Source organism: Naegleria fowleri, assembly GCF_008403515.1.
Source record: "Naegleria fowleri strain ATCC 30894 chromosome Unknown tig35, whole genome shotgun sequence".
Taxonomy (NCBI): Eukaryota; Heterolobosea; class Eutetramitea; order Acrasida; family Naegleriidae; genus Naegleria; species Naegleria fowleri.
Window position 1 is genome coordinate 50,678 of NW_025407967.1, and position 14,919 is coordinate 65,596.

The 14,919-nt window shown below is 39.0% G+C and overlaps 6 protein-coding genes across 6 annotated transcripts; 1 reads left to right on the plus strand and 5 right to left on the minus strand.

Annotated features, from left to right (window-relative positions):
• Nucleotides 1-83: 83 nt before the first annotated feature.
• On the minus strand, nucleotides 84-1,514 carry FDP41_003672 (uncharacterized protein; the record flags this gene model as incomplete). Its single annotated transcript, XM_044707002.1, has 1 exon — nucleotides 84-1,514. The coding sequence occupies one exon, from the start codon at nucleotides 1,512-1,514 to the stop codon at nucleotides 84-86; it is 1,431 nt and encodes a 476-aa protein (XP_044561732.1).
• A 702-nt stretch (nucleotides 1,515-2,216) lies between these two features.
• FDP41_003673 (uncharacterized protein) lies at nucleotides 2,217-3,040 on the minus strand (the record flags this gene model as incomplete). Its single annotated transcript, XM_044707003.1, has 2 exons — nucleotides 2,217-2,433; nucleotides 2,799-3,040. 2 exons carry the CDS (start codon nucleotides 3,038-3,040, stop codon nucleotides 2,217-2,219), a joined length of 459 nt encoding a protein of 152 aa, XP_044561733.1.
• A 370-nt stretch (nucleotides 3,041-3,410) lies between these two features.
• Nucleotides 3,411-8,982, minus strand: FDP41_003674 (uncharacterized protein; the record flags this gene model as incomplete). The annotated part of the gene is made up of 3 exons (XM_044707004.1): nucleotides 3,411-7,064; nucleotides 7,898-8,321; nucleotides 8,411-8,982. The coding sequence occupies 3 exons, from the start codon at nucleotides 8,980-8,982 to the stop codon at nucleotides 3,411-3,413; spliced, it is 4,650 nt and encodes a 1,549-aa protein (XP_044561734.1).
• A 556-nt stretch (nucleotides 8,983-9,538) lies between these two features.
• On the plus strand, nucleotides 9,539-13,600 carry FDP41_003675 (uncharacterized protein; the record flags this gene model as incomplete). The annotated part of the gene is made up of 3 exons (XM_044707005.1): nucleotides 9,539-11,361; nucleotides 11,507-11,795; nucleotides 11,957-13,600. 3 exons carry the CDS (start codon nucleotides 9,539-9,541, stop codon nucleotides 13,598-13,600), a joined length of 3,756 nt encoding a protein of 1,251 aa, XP_044561735.1.
• Nucleotides 13,601-13,793: 193 nt separating this feature from the next.
• FDP41_003676 (uncharacterized protein) lies at nucleotides 13,794-14,126 on the minus strand (the record flags this gene model as incomplete). Its single annotated transcript, XM_044707006.1, has 1 exon — nucleotides 13,794-14,126. One exon carries the CDS (start codon nucleotides 14,124-14,126, stop codon nucleotides 13,794-13,796), a length of 333 nt encoding a protein of 110 aa, XP_044561736.1.
• A 356-nt stretch (nucleotides 14,127-14,482) lies between these two features.
• On the minus strand, nucleotides 14,483-14,914 carry FDP41_003677 (uncharacterized protein; the record flags this gene model as incomplete). The annotated part of the gene is made up of 1 exon (XM_044707007.1): nucleotides 14,483-14,914. The coding sequence occupies one exon, from the start codon at nucleotides 14,912-14,914 to the stop codon at nucleotides 14,483-14,485; it is 432 nt and encodes a 143-aa protein (XP_044561737.1).
• Between the last annotated feature and the right edge of the window lie 5 nt (nucleotides 14,915-14,919).

Below are 14,919 nucleotides of genomic sequence, written 5' to 3' on the forward strand. Positions count from 1 at the left end.
CCCTTAATATAGGCATTTACAAATAGAGATAAATGAAAGATTATGCTTTTGTATGAATAAAAGATTGAAGAAGGATGGAAGTTTTATTCAGCAAATTCTGGTACTCGGAAAGTACTCGTCATGAATCCAATAATATTTCGAGGACATGATGAATTTGTTTCCTTCCATTTTTCTGAAAATTCTCTCGTCGATTCACCAACAATCAGAACTGGAATAGGATTCAATTGTGACACTCCCAACATGATCAAAGTAGGATGTTCCATATAGTGGTGCATCCATTGAGAGAGCTCTTGACAAAACTCGGCATTAAATTGATCCGAAGGAAATATTTGTTGAAATTCTATGGTTGAGGAAGTTCTCTCCACGAGAGGATGAGGCGCTGCTAAATTCGATGAAAGAGGTTGTGGTGATTCGTTAGAAGTTGTAGTAGTTGGAGTGGCAGGAGGTGTGGTTATCAAGCAGGAGTAGGAGGAGGACGGAGTGGAAGTGAGAGGATTGTTCTCACCATTAAGGTTGTTCTTCAAAAGAATTCTCTTATGGAGTGTTCGTTCTGGTAATTTGTACAATTCTTCATGAACTCCCAAATAGTGACAAATGAATTCCAAACTAATTAATTGTTGTTGATTATGAATGGAGATGATCGATTCTGTACCAAATGGTTGATCATGATGATGATGATTCAAAGGAGGTAAAATAAGAGGAATGAGAGGTGAATTCACTGCACTTGGAGTGCTTGGATCTTTCCATGTCATTTTGTGATATTCTCGTGAGGTTTGATGCACACTCAAAAGTTCTTGTTGCAATTGTTTCAGGAGAATCATGTCTTGATAGGTACTTTTACAAAAATCAATGAAAGGATGAAACGTCATGGATGATGTAAGATCTTGTTGTTGTTCAGATCGAAGGTGACGACTTGATTCAATGAACAGAATTCCACATTCATTCATTTTCAAGCTCGATTGAAATACCTTATTCTCAGATTGGGAATTGGCAAGTTGGGATATTGTGACATTTGGTGAGGAGGTTGTGGTTGTGATTGTTGAGGTTGTTGTTGGAACTTGTAAATAATTACTTGTCCAATATTTGATACAATCGTCATTTTCCCACTGCATGACCAATTGATTTCTCTTGTGGAGAATCACGGAAGAGGGAATGGAGGACATTGCCATGCTAATATTCAAGTTCGACGAAATTCTAGAAGTGTTGGATACAAATTTCAAAAGTGAAGATTGTTGTAACTTTTCTCTCCAAAACATGGTCGTGAGAGTGGTCCTCAAAGTCGCATCAACATTATCATTGAAACCTTCCCTTTGATCTTCCTTTCGATTCTCTTCTTGACCATGGAGAATCAAATTCCATGAAGAATGCACTCTCCGAAAACGTTCGAGTTCTTTGGGACATTCCACAAATTGTAAAATTTGATAGATAATTTCGTAAGGAACAAGGCTGAGAGAGGAGAATGTTTGTCCAATGATTGGGGAGCATGATGGTGTCAACAAGGATGAACAAGACATTGCGGAGAATGATGATGAATGTGGTGTTGCTACTCTCTGTGCGGATGATGATGATCCGAAGAATGCGATTGTGACTCTATATATTCCCAGAAGCACAACAACGAGAGTGACCTTTTTTTTATACCTTTTTCTCTCTCTCTAAACAATCCATAACATTACACAAGAACAACAACAACAACAACACTTGCAATCAGAATGCGAAATTGCCGAAATCCCATTCCCTCAAAGTGATGATTGAGAAGTGAGAAAGCAGGTAATTTATGGAAATTGGTTGTCGGGCTGTATGGAGTTTTCTTCTCAGAGAGAGAGATTCTGAAGGGCTTGTTGAGAGGTGGTTGCGCACTTTCATGATCGCCCTCGCGCTGAGAATTCGAGAGAGAGGAGGAAGAGAGGGAACTTTGAAGTTCGACTGTTTCTCAATTCTCAGGAGAGACAATTCCCTTCTTCAACCTCATTCACAAATGTACCGCGTTAGTCTTTGTGATGTCAGCGCTGGTGATGAACGACGATGAACGATTGTCTCTCTCGTCGAACGAGGTCATTGTTTGTCCTTATGAATTTCAACAACACCAACAACTTTTCTTAGACCTATTTAAACTTTTATCCGATGAAAACACATTCCAAACAACAACAACATTTCATTTACAATAAAATTATTCTGTGTATATGGTCGCGCACATACACTCTCTCCTAATATGATTTTTATTGAGACTTGTTCAACATTTTGCAAATGAATTGTTCATAATCAAAGTCACCAGAATCTTTGGCACCAATTTCATTTCTCATTTGAACCCATTCTTGTTCTGTGAATTTCTCACCCCAATTGCACAAGGCATCTTTCAATTCCTTGCTTGGAATGGTTCCTTTTCCGTCTTCGTCAAAAGCACGGAAAGCTTCTCTGATCTTTTCTTCACGATCACTGAGAGAAGAAAATTTGATGTGTCAATTGTCGTCGTCATTGAGTGTGAAAATTGAAATGTTGTGAGTGTTGTTGTTGTTGTTGTTGGAAAAATGATTTGGAGAAGAGAGAGAGAAATGATCATCATCGTCGGTGATAGCGATGATGAATTAACATGTGCACAGGTCATTCATCATGACGGAGTGTATGGTTGTGTTGTGAAAATGTTTAGAGAAAACGGAGATGACAAAAAAACGAAGGATTATGACCAGTTTCGAACGAATGATAAACACAAGATGAAAATCATTAAAATTGTCCATCAATCAATCGATTGACCATCAAATAAAGTCAGAATCAGTCCACTCCTCAATATATTATCAACTTACGTGTTCTTCAACTTTTGTGAAAGAACGGTCAAGAATTCTGTAAAAGTGATAAAACCGGTACGAGAGGAATCACATTCTTCAATCATCTTTCTAATATCATTTTGTGATTTGTTCTCACCCAAGGAGAGGAAAGTCTTTTCCAAGTCAGCTTTGGAAACTTTTTGATCCTCGTCCTTGTCGAAGAAGGCAAATGCTTCCTTGTATTCCTTGATTTGTTGTTGTGTGAGTTGGTCTGATGACATTTTGTGGGTAATGTGAAAGTGGAGAGGTGGAAATGGGAGAGTTGTTGTTGTTGGCTTTTTTTTATGGGGTTGATGATTGATGTGAAAATGTCCAAATGGTGTCTGCAGACATCACTCGTCACCCATGTTGTGTGTTGACGTTTGAAGTGTCGTCATGTTTGTGTGGGACACCTTTGATAACAATACCTCAAATTACCTTTGATCTATGATTTTTATTGGACACGAGTAGAGAACCTCACATCATCATGATTTACCAAGTACTGTTATTGATAAAAACAGCTAGAGATGGACATCAGTGCACCGCAATTATCAATCTTGTTATGAATTTTATTTATTGTGAGGCAAATTATTGTCTTGATAGATCATAAAATTACGTCTTTGGAACAATGGTGAAAAGCTCAATATAACGATCGCCAATGTTACATCTATTTCTTTCATTGGCTGCTCTTTCTGCCTCACTCTTGGTTCTGAATCTAATGTAACAAATTCCAGTTTGACGATTTCTCTTAAAGTCCATCTTGAAGCGGATACTATCCTCCTCAAAATCATAACCATTGAAAAACTCCATAATTTCTTTTTCAGTTGCTGTGAAAGGGAGACCTCTCATTTTGAGGGTTCTCTCTGGGTGTTCAAAGAGCTTGTATTTGAATGGTTGTGTTGAATTGGAGGAGCTACCATTTGCGTTCGTGTTCATGAGTTGATCCAATCCATAAACTTGATAATTATTGTGATTATTGAACGAGTATTGGGCTTGTTGCATCATGAACATCATTGGATGATAATAACCTCCAGCGTAGGCAGGATTGTAAGAGCCATAATTGTTGTCTCTACGATGATAGTATGGATTCTTGCGATAGGTTGAGTGTTGATGTGTACTGTATTGCAAACCTACACGTGAAGGTTGTTGGTGTTGTGGAGCTTCTTGTTGACTTGCATCGCCAGAATTTGATGTCTCAAGAGTATTGACATCATGGAGAGTGGTCGTCTCTTGGGGAGCATTGGCTCCTTCTTCCTCTTGTTGTGGCTGTTCTTCTTGATTTTCTGTAGTTTCGTCCTCAATTCCACAAACGGCAAGCATTTCAGCTCGGTCACTCTTGAGAACTCTCACAGTGTAGGTTATTTCGTTGTGTTGTTCGCCAGTCTCATGATTCTCCTCAGTGGAGGTGATGGTGGTTTGATCTCTCTCGAGCGCTCGCATCAAGCTCTCCTCATCAACAAATTCAATAAAGGCTTCACCAGTCGAGTGTTCATCCTCACCAAATATGAGATGAATTCCAGCATCAGCAATGTTAAGACCATTCAACCAGTCAGCTATTTGATCCTCCTCAAAGTCAGTAGGAAGGCCTTCAATCTTGACAATAAATGATGCCTCTGTTGAACTTGTTGAATGTGTTGGTTTCAATTCGGATGGAGAGACAATGTTCTGGCCTCCATTCATCATCATGGTACCATTATTAGTACTATTTCTGTTTTGATAGTAATTATGACTTGGATAATAATGATTTCTCATAGTCGAACTTCTCGGATAGTAATTAGTAGAGGTCAGATATGGATGTTGTTGTGGTCTTGTTTGGTAATACTGTTGATGTTGTTGAATATAGTATTGGGAAGCTCGTAACTCTGAAATACTACTATGGAATAATTCAATGTAGCGATTTCTAATTTTTTCCTTATTTCTCTTGGCAGCTTGAACCATTTGTTCATGAGAAATAAATTCAACAAATACCTCACCAGTTCTCTTTCCTGTTATTGGATTAATGACGAAAAAGATTTTTCTACGAGTTGGCATGGAAGATTGTTGTGAAAGAGATCGTGCTGCTTCTTGAGTGTGTTCATCGTGGTCACGATGTTCTTGTGGTGACTCGCTCTTACTTTCATCAGCACCAATACCACTCTGACTGCTTCTGCTGCTACTACTGCTTTCATCTGTAGCAGAGTTGAGATTGGTAGTTGTTGTGCTTGGCTCCTCGCCACCATTCATGAGAAGTGAGGAGGTGGTTCCTTTGCCATGATGATGATTACCACTTGGAACTCCTGCATGAGAATGATGACTCTGTCTATAGAGGGGAGCTGTTGCAATGGTAAGTCCAGAAAAGAATGTTTCAATTTCTTCCTCGGTTGCAGAGAAGGGAACATTGCGCATCTTGAGGATTTTTGAGTTGTTCAAATTCTTCAAATTACGTTCGAGAACTTTTCTTGAATGTTCCATCTCATCCACTGTGCTCTTGAAAATCTCAATGTATCGATTGCCAAGATTCTTCTTGTCCATGGTCTTTCTTGCTCTCTCAAGTTCTTCATCAGACTCAAAACGAACATAGGCTTCACCTGTTGATTTTCCATAATAATTAAGCATGAGAAGAATGTCCAATTCCTTAACAAGTTCAATTGGTAATGTGTATTGTCTTACTGCTACTTGTGTGGATTGACCTGTGGTTGACGAGTCGAATACTGCTGCTGTTGAAGATGAATCCATTGAGGTCCATTCATTGTTACGAATCGTGAGGATTGATGGTTGTTGTTGTGAATGACTGGTTGGTGAGGAGTCTTGTTGTTGAGGAGTAGTAGAGGTGGTTGGTGAATGCGAGAATGTTGATGGCGATGAAGAAGAGTGATGTGTGGCAGATGAGGAGGTAGCATTAGAGGAGAAGGTTGCACTTGATGATGGTACTGAAATTCCCTTCAAAACATCAGCATAGGTTGGTGGTGAGGGAAGAGTAGCAGAAGTGTTTGTGGTGGTGGGAGAAGTTTGACTAGGAGTGTTCGATACTGCTGAAGCATTGCCTCCTCTAGAATGAGTTGAACCATTATTGTTGCCAGCATGAGCATTACTTTTCTGTGATCTATTAGGGCGTTTCATTGTGATGGAGGTGGAACTATTAGGGCTATTCTCAGAATGCTCAAGTGGTTGCATACTACTCTCAATATGGGACGGATAGTAGGTCATTGTAGAGTACTCTGCGGTCGCTGCTTGTATCTGTTCTTCCAAATTGCTGAGGGAAGGATCTCTCTTGGCAAGCTTAAATTCTGAGAAGAATTCAGCAATATCACGAATGGTACTAGTCCATGGTAATCCTCTAAGCCTTGCAACACTTGTCTTAAATTCGTCCGTAAGGGGAGAGTCGACTTGTTGTAATAGGGCTCTTTCTTGCCGAATAGTTTGTTGCAAGACATGAGGAGGAGGCTCAAATGAAGGTGAATGAATGGAGAGAGGCTTGGATATAAAGCTAGTCGTTGGTCGTTGTTGTTGTTCATTGCTGCTGTTGTTATTGCTGTTGGAGCTGGTGCTGCTGTTGGTAGTACTTGTAAGAGCACTTGAAGCATCAACAACGCCATTATGATTGAGCGCAATAACCCTACCATTCATGTCCGACGACTTGTCGTGTTCATGACTAGTACTAGTTTGGTTTTCCAATGATGAGGATGATAGAGAGGATGCTGCCCCCGATGAAACAAACATGGCTTCTTGTTGTGGGTATTCTAAAGTAGAGGTGGTAGGAGTAGTAGTCGAGTGAGATGAACAAGAAGAGGAGTCCACTTCACTTTGATGTACTTGCTTGAGGATGGTTTGTGCCATTTTTTCGCAATTCTTAATCATTGTGAAATTGCCTTGAAAGAAGGAGGGGATTGAATGGTTTTCCTTTGAAACTGCTGCAGTAGACAATGTTGTTGTTTGATAAGATAAATGGTTATTCTCAATTAATGTAAAGAATGGTCGTTCAAAGAGACTGTCAATATGAATGCAATGTCGTTGTGCAAGTTCCTGAATGAGTTGAGGAATATTGACGACACTGGAGCAATAGGAAAGTGTTGATTGATAGTGCTGGTTGTTGATATTGTTGGTGTTCTGTTGTTGTTGTTCCGTCGACGTTGAAAAGCAACAATGATGGACAGGAGAGAGGAAACAAGAATGTAATTTGCTTGGTGTAAGAATGTGGTCTGCCGAAGAGGATGATGATAATTGTTCGGATTGGATCGGTTGTTGTTGCAACAGAGTGAGTGATTCTCGTTCAATACTCTCGTCAAGCTATTATGTATATTGTGTGTTTTCAATTTCGGAATTTCAACGCGACGTTATTGTTCCCAGAGCAGAGTTTCAATATATTATTGAAAAATTCAATTATTTTGTGGTGGAAATTGTGTTCGAACAGAAAAGGCGATGATGACGAACAATATTGATTGAATGGTTGGAGATGGTGTGTTCGTGGTGGTACCGGTACAAGTGGTGGAGGTCGTTTTCAATATATATCGGAGTCAGAGTTTCACCGATGAAGAGGTTGTTATCGTTGAAGTGTCGTTCGTGATGGTGTGATTCGTTGAGTCGGCACAAAGCAATAATATTATTAATAACAAATTCAAACACACATTCAAAAAGTCACAACAACAATAATTGGTGTGAATGGTATTGTGGTGGTTGTTGTTGATGATGAATGTGAACAGTTGAACAGTATTTGTATATATACAAATATATAATATATAGGGGCAGGTTTACGCAGTCAACCCAGCACACAGAGTTTCACCACCAAAAGATTGAGCGTTTTGTTTCAAGTTGTGGTTGTTGTTGGATTTGGTCAATCAAAATGCACAGAATCACCAAAATAGTATTTTTCAAAATTATTCAATCAAAATTGTGTTTTCGGGGAATTTGTTAACGGAGAGTTGCGGAGAAGGTATTCACAAAAAACCACACAAAAAACATGCCAAATGTCGTCGCAGTGGTGGTGGAATCCAGTGCCAATCATACAATAAGCATGGCATAAACGCAAAAAGGAATTCATGAAAATATATCATCGCCATAAAATAGGAAAGGTGTTAAAAACACATCCGATAAAAAAGTAACAAAATATATCTCATACGTACCAATTGGAGTAATTCACAAAAATTAGAAACAAAATGTACAGGATAGGGCGTATAGTGTTCACATTGTAAAATTTCTGTACTCGACGGATCATATTCCTCCAAATTAATGATCAATCCCTTTTGACTGGTGCGAGTGTGAGGTGAGATACCATTCATGTGATCATTGGAATTTGTGGCAGCGGTGGAAGTGCTGCTCATGTGGTGATTTTTGATCGATTTTCCATCGTGATGATTGAGCGATTTTCCGTGCTCATTAGTCGTGTCACCATGTTGTTCCGAAGTGGCTTTCCGAAGAGCACTATTATTTGTTGTCGTGGTGGCGTCACACTTGACAATATGAAAGCACACCGATTTGACACCACTCGGAAATGATGGTGCCACACCCAAGTAGGATGATGGCATGATCATGGAATCCTCTTTGTGTCTAGACCCAAAAGCCACGATGAGAATCCACCATTGCTGCTGCTACTGTTTGTACCGTTCCGATCAAAACTCAAACATGTTTGCGGATACGAAAATTCAAATTCGATAATAATACAATAATGAAATGATTCTACAATATTTGAAATGATAGAATTACAATTCGTCAAGGATGGATTAAGATGAATACTTGTGGTTGGAAGTACATATTGTTGTTGATAGGATGATGGAAATAATTGGTGATGGATTGATGATGATGATGATGTTGGTCCGAAGGCCTGAGATAACGGAAATGACGATCTCCACAACCAATCCGAAGAGAAGGACGATGATGATGATGAACACGATGAAGAAGATAAAGACAAATATTCACTCATACCATCACCACTTCCACCGTAATAATAACAAGACGATGAAGAGTGACTATTCAATGATGAGGAACCATGACGGAGTGATGGTGGTGAATGTTGATGTTGCAAAAGCTCACCTTTGGATGTGATCGGATCGGTTAAGATACCTAAAGTACTTTCAGGAGGAGATGGTTGTTGAGTATGTCGTGGTTCGTGTGATTGATCGGTTAGAGAGGACGATGATGATGATACAAAACGAGAAACCTGACGAAGACTATTGCTTCGGGGCAGGAGAGTAGTTGTGGTGAGATCCATTCGGAAATATCTGTATCGCGTCTATTGTTTGTTTTTTGAGGTTGTTGTTGTTGTTATGATGGATTGGAATGCGGATTTTGATGCTGTTGGTCGCAAGGCTTCAAATAACAGATTTGTAATGGCGCCGAAGAGATTTTGTTGTTTCAACGGTATTTTTTTTTTTTTACAATTCAGGTTCTTTAAATAGAATGATTGTGACATTTGTTGTTCCAAATCATTTCTCTATGATTGCATTTCAAAGCTTTGAATCGATCGTGTGAGTGGATGATGAATAATAATGGGCGATGAGGATCATTGTGGATTCAAGTATCAGGAAGAAAATGCAATAAGGTAAAGATGTGACAATTTCAAATTATGCCAACAATAAAATATACGAGCAGTGTCACTTTAAAGACACTATCTAACCAAGTCAACTCTTTCATTGTGTATGATTGTATTAAAAATCAATTCATTGCGCAATAATTTTACTGAAGAATTAGAAATATATTGGCAATGTGAATGTTTTGAAACCGCCAAAAATTTACATTTTTCAAATCCAAAAAAAATAAGCCACAACATGAGCCGACAACATTTGGACGTTGATTTTGGGCGGGCATTCACAAACCTGACTCATGAAGATGATCGACCACAATCGCCGAGTGCCTTATCGGGTGATTCGGTAGGAAAACCAAGAAAATTGAAAAAACAAAAAGTCATTAAGAAAAAGGATGAAAATGGAGAGTATCGATATTACAATCCCAATACGGGCGAGGATGTAACTGAAAAAGTATTAAAACAAAAGGAAAAGAAGAAATTGGAAACCAGTCAAGTTTCGGAGAATATGGAGGAACGAATAGAGAGGCCATCTTCGTCTTCACATTCGCCTTCGAAAACAAATGACAAAGACTCTCCAGCAAAACCTTTGTCTAGGAAGAACAACAACGATGAGCGAGCAGAACGCAAGCTCAAAAAAAATGTTTCAGAAACACAACAAAGATCAAACAACGATGATGACAATGCGGATCGTGACAACTTGAAACAAGTCACAAAGAAAAATAGAAATGAAGAAGAATTAAAATTGCAAGAACAACATTCAAACAGAGTTATTGCCAAGGTAAAAAAAGAATCATCAGAAACAGAAATCATGTCAACGAAATACGATGATGATGAGCCTACCTCATCGGAGCAACAACAAAGCCAACCCAAAGCAAAAACTGTTGTTCCTCATCTTGGCTTACCGTCATCATCCAGCACAGGTAACTTGGACCCGAACAGCGGTCGAAATAAGACACAATCCAAAGAAAGTAATGATGAGGAGGATGAACAGCCGTCCGACAAAATCATCATTACGCCCCCTCCCACCAATAGAGCAAGATCCTTTTTTGCTCCTCACGAAACAAGCGATAATAATTTCGAAGTTTTTCAAGTGGAAAAACCACAATCCTCACATAGTGACGACAAGTCAATAAGTTCTTCTGAGAGATTACTCCATGACGAGGACCAGCAGATTGAGATGAATCAACAGCAGCAACGCGAAAGCTCACCTAAAGAGAAAAAAAAGCTAAGTAATAGCGAGAGTAGAAGAAGACGACGCCGTTCAAAGCCCAAACCTGAAGAGACAACAAATAACAACATTCACGACGATGTGACTGAACCATCTCGTATTTCAGATGGCGCCAAGGAAGAAGAGACCCTTTCACAAGATGCCCTTATACAACCTCCAGCCGTCGTTTCTTCAACAATGGATGACCGTATTTTGGATCAGGACGAAACGACAACAAACGGGAGCGGCTCCTCAACTCAATCATTGGCAGAGGATGCCATAAATTCCTCTCCAAAAAACAATGATCCAATGGCAGAGTTGTATCAGGAAAATAATAATCAAGCCAATGTCACAACACCAGCATTACTACCCGGATATCTTGCTTCACAATCGGACACTATTTGGAGTAGGAAAGGATTGGCTAAATTTTGGAGAAAATCTTTGAATTTTGTAAGGACATTTTCCTTTACGGATCCTCAACAAGAACCAACAATCAAATCAAACAAACACTCATTATTCGATCCCACAAAGCGCAACATTGCGGATAGAATGACGCGACCAATTTTAACATTGACCATTAAGGGAGCAGATATGTTAACTCTAGATGAAAATGTGGTGCATCCTTGTGTTAAAGTTTCGGTCTTGGACATTCTCACGGGTCAATATCTTAAAGCTGACTCGTTCAACGACAAGTCCAGTGAGGTTGTTTTACCACAAATGACTCTACCTTACAATATGAAAAAGACCAAAAGTTTGGTGCCAATATGGAATGATACCATGTACTTTGATACACTTTATAATCACTTTCTGAAAGAAAATGTTGTATTTATTTTTGAACTTGTAGATTTCAGTTTTGAGTAGGTACATTTGATAGCGATGCATTGCAGGACGTTCTAAAATTATTATATTTACATTGAATGTTATTTTGAATTTAATATTTATGAAATGATATTTTGATGGCCTCAATTTCATCCTAAATTCTGAAATGACATGAAACATAAGAAAAGGAGAATACAAAATAGCCTGGGGATTCTTAAAGCCTGTGAGCTCGAGTGGAAGAGCCAATGCCGGCAAAGACTTGCGGATTCGACTTTTCAAATATCCAAGAAAAATTCCTGGAATTTTCTCAAAAATTTTCAAACCACACTCGCCTCTAGTACAACCTTCACAAGCGAGCGCTGCCTTAAACACTAATGCAGTCTTTTCCACCAATGAGGCGTTCTTATTGTATCAACATAGACATCAGGCACAATTATATCCCTCAACTCTCTACATTGAGATGAAAGCAATGGTAAGTTGGAGAATGAATATTTCTGAGAATCGATTGAACGACTTTGGCTCGTGTGAATTTACTTGTCCACACAAAATATCATCGTCATGAATTGCAACCACATAACACCCAACTTACGCGTGTAACACGAACTTTGTAAATGATTGGATTTGCAACAACAGCAACGACCGCCACGAAAAAAAATATCATTTCCTGAACGACCCCAAAAACCTAATGAATTTGAAATTGGAAGATTCACACTCGAGGAATTGCTTCAAAATAATGATGAACAAGTGGTAAATATTGTACAGACTGAACAAACCAAAGAAAAGAAGAAGGAACAATCACTTCAACGACTCAAACTGAAACGAGATGTGAATGAGCCATGTGAAATTCCATCAAAGTTATTGTTTCAATTTGATGCTGGAGAAAAGGGATGTATTTGTTTGGAATTTTCAAAATCGGGTCAATACTTGGCTTGTGGATGTCACACCAATGAGAGGTATGGCCAATTGAAAATTTATGATGTCTTTGAGGGAACTCTGGTTGAAACGATTAATGCTCATATTGATCTTATTTATACCATTGATTGGAATTGTGACGATACTGAGATTGTCACTGCATCATCGGATGGTATCTGTAAAGTTTGGAATGTCGAATACGACAAGAAAAAGGCCTCCAACAGGAAACCAAAACTCATTTCGGCGATGCAACACCCGTGCTATGTCTACACGGCACGATTTCATCCCATCTGCAAGAAAATTGTTGCATCGGGAAGTTATGACCGTCGAATTCGAATTTTCAATAAGGACACTGGAAAGACTATCAAAGAACTCGAAGGACACACCTCTAGAATCAGTAGTATTGCTTTCGACAATGGTGGAACCAGAATGTATTCTGCAAGCGGTGACGGTGTGATCAAAATTTGGAGTTGCCGCCTCAGAGAGGATTCAACCTTAGACGATATTTCCAACTCGTTTGCCTGTATGAGAACCATTCAAGATACTGAGCTGAGCAAATCCACTCTCACCTGTATTCGCATTGATCCAAAATATTCTCAAGAACGTTTGTTTATTCATTCTCAGGACAACATGTTACGACGATTGGACACTGGCCTCAAAAACATTCGTAATCGATATCACGGTGTGAAATGTTTTATCAATGCTCAGAAATGTAATGTGAGTCCAGACGGCCAATACATTGTCTCTGGATCCGATATTGGAAGAGTTTACTTTTGGAATGTTGAGAGTGAGGAATTAATTTATAAGGAAGGAAAAGATTTTGGATTTGAGGATTCGCCAGTCTACGATATTGCATGGAGTTCGAAAGAACACATGATTGCCTTGTGTTCATTCGATGGTAGTCAACCCATTCGAGTGTATTGTTTTGAGAAGGCCATTGAGGAATTTACCTCAAAACCTCCTCACTCACAGGAAAATCCTCAAGGCAGTACACACAGTTCAGAACCTTTACACAAATTGCAGTCGAATCATTACACAAATCCATCCTTCTCTCATCACTACACATCGTCGAATATTCAGGCATTATTAACCAAACGATCGAATGGCTCGAGTAGCAATGATCCAGCAGCGGCACTTCCACTCAGTCCTTCAAGTCAAAGTTTTTTCACAATGCCTCAGTCACCCATTAGTAGTGGCAAACATGCATCACAAGTGCCACCGCCACGCAGTTCAACCTTATTATCGAGTGGATTCAATTTTGGATCAAGATCAAAAACACCAGATCCAATCAAGCTCAACCCTGATCATTCCTTGGTTGGGTCAAGGCCCAGAACTTCAACTGCACCAAAAGTGGAATTTCAATAAGACCGTTTTCTGATTCCCACAATATGTAATGCAAAATAAAGTCATTATTTATTGTACGTTTGTCATTCATGCATCGGGTGTTCTTTATTTTTTTAGAGAGGTATTGCTGTTCGTTTTAAAGGAATCAGTAATAAATACAAATAATAAATAACAATAATAACAGCAATAATCACGATCGAATACTACCATGATCCTACTTGAAAAAATCCAAAATCAATTTTTGTTGCTTTGGATTAGATTCCTTATTTGAGGTTGATTTTGAGGGGTTGGTGGGGTTGGTGGTAGAGTTTGCTTGTTTTTTGCTTGAATGAACTGGATTGGTCTGACTTGTTGACTCTTGATTATTGTTAGCACTCGATCCATTAACTTTGAATGTTGAAGTAGTCGATGTGGACGAAGAGTCATTCGACTCACTTGTTTTGTTTGAATTTCTTCTCTTTGGGGTTTCATTCTTGTTAGTTTGTGACGTTGTTGATATCTTCTTTTCATTTCCTTTTTTTCTTTTTAAAGGTGACTTTTGTCTCATCGAGTCCAATCACCAAAGAACGATTCAATTCCTCCAGAGAGGGAGAAGAAGTGCTTGGTGATGTATTTTGCATGAGCTCATCAAGTTTTCTCTTGTGGCTCGATGATTTGTCTGGAGTGGTCGTTGTTGTTGCTGTTGTCGAATCTTCTTTCATTTTAATTTCCACACCCGAGTTGGATCCCAAATGACACGTCGTTCTCATCGATTCCAAAATATCTTCAAAATTCTTCGAGTGACATCTCGTCTCCTCTATGAGTTTCCTTTTATCGACTTTATATTTAAATTGATGAGTAGCCACCAAATAGAACGCCACAACCTTAAAGACTGATTTGGAAAAATTGGCACCACTCTTCCCTTCAAATTTTTTCATCATTTCTTGTTGATACTTTTTCCAAAAGTCGCTCACAAGCAGCTCCAATTCCACTACATCCAAATGATAAACATAAATCTTCAAATTTAATCGGAAAGGTCACTCCCAATAAATTCACAGCTTCTTGAAATGCTCGTTCATAATCTTGTGGCGAAGAGGCCGATTTTTTAATGGCCAACTCTCTCGAAAATTGTGGAATATTCAATATTTTACAAGCAATATCCACACATACTGGAATTTGGCACAGAGAAAAGTTCGGAGAGAGACGTCCGGCACTCCGAGAGAGAGCACCTTCTAATCCGAATAAATAATCCTTGACCTTGGTGATGACTTTTTGAATACTACTCAGATCAAGGCCCGGAGCCAAGGCTGAAATGTAATCTTTGGTGACTGTGGCTACAAGGAAGCGACAAGTCATTCCTA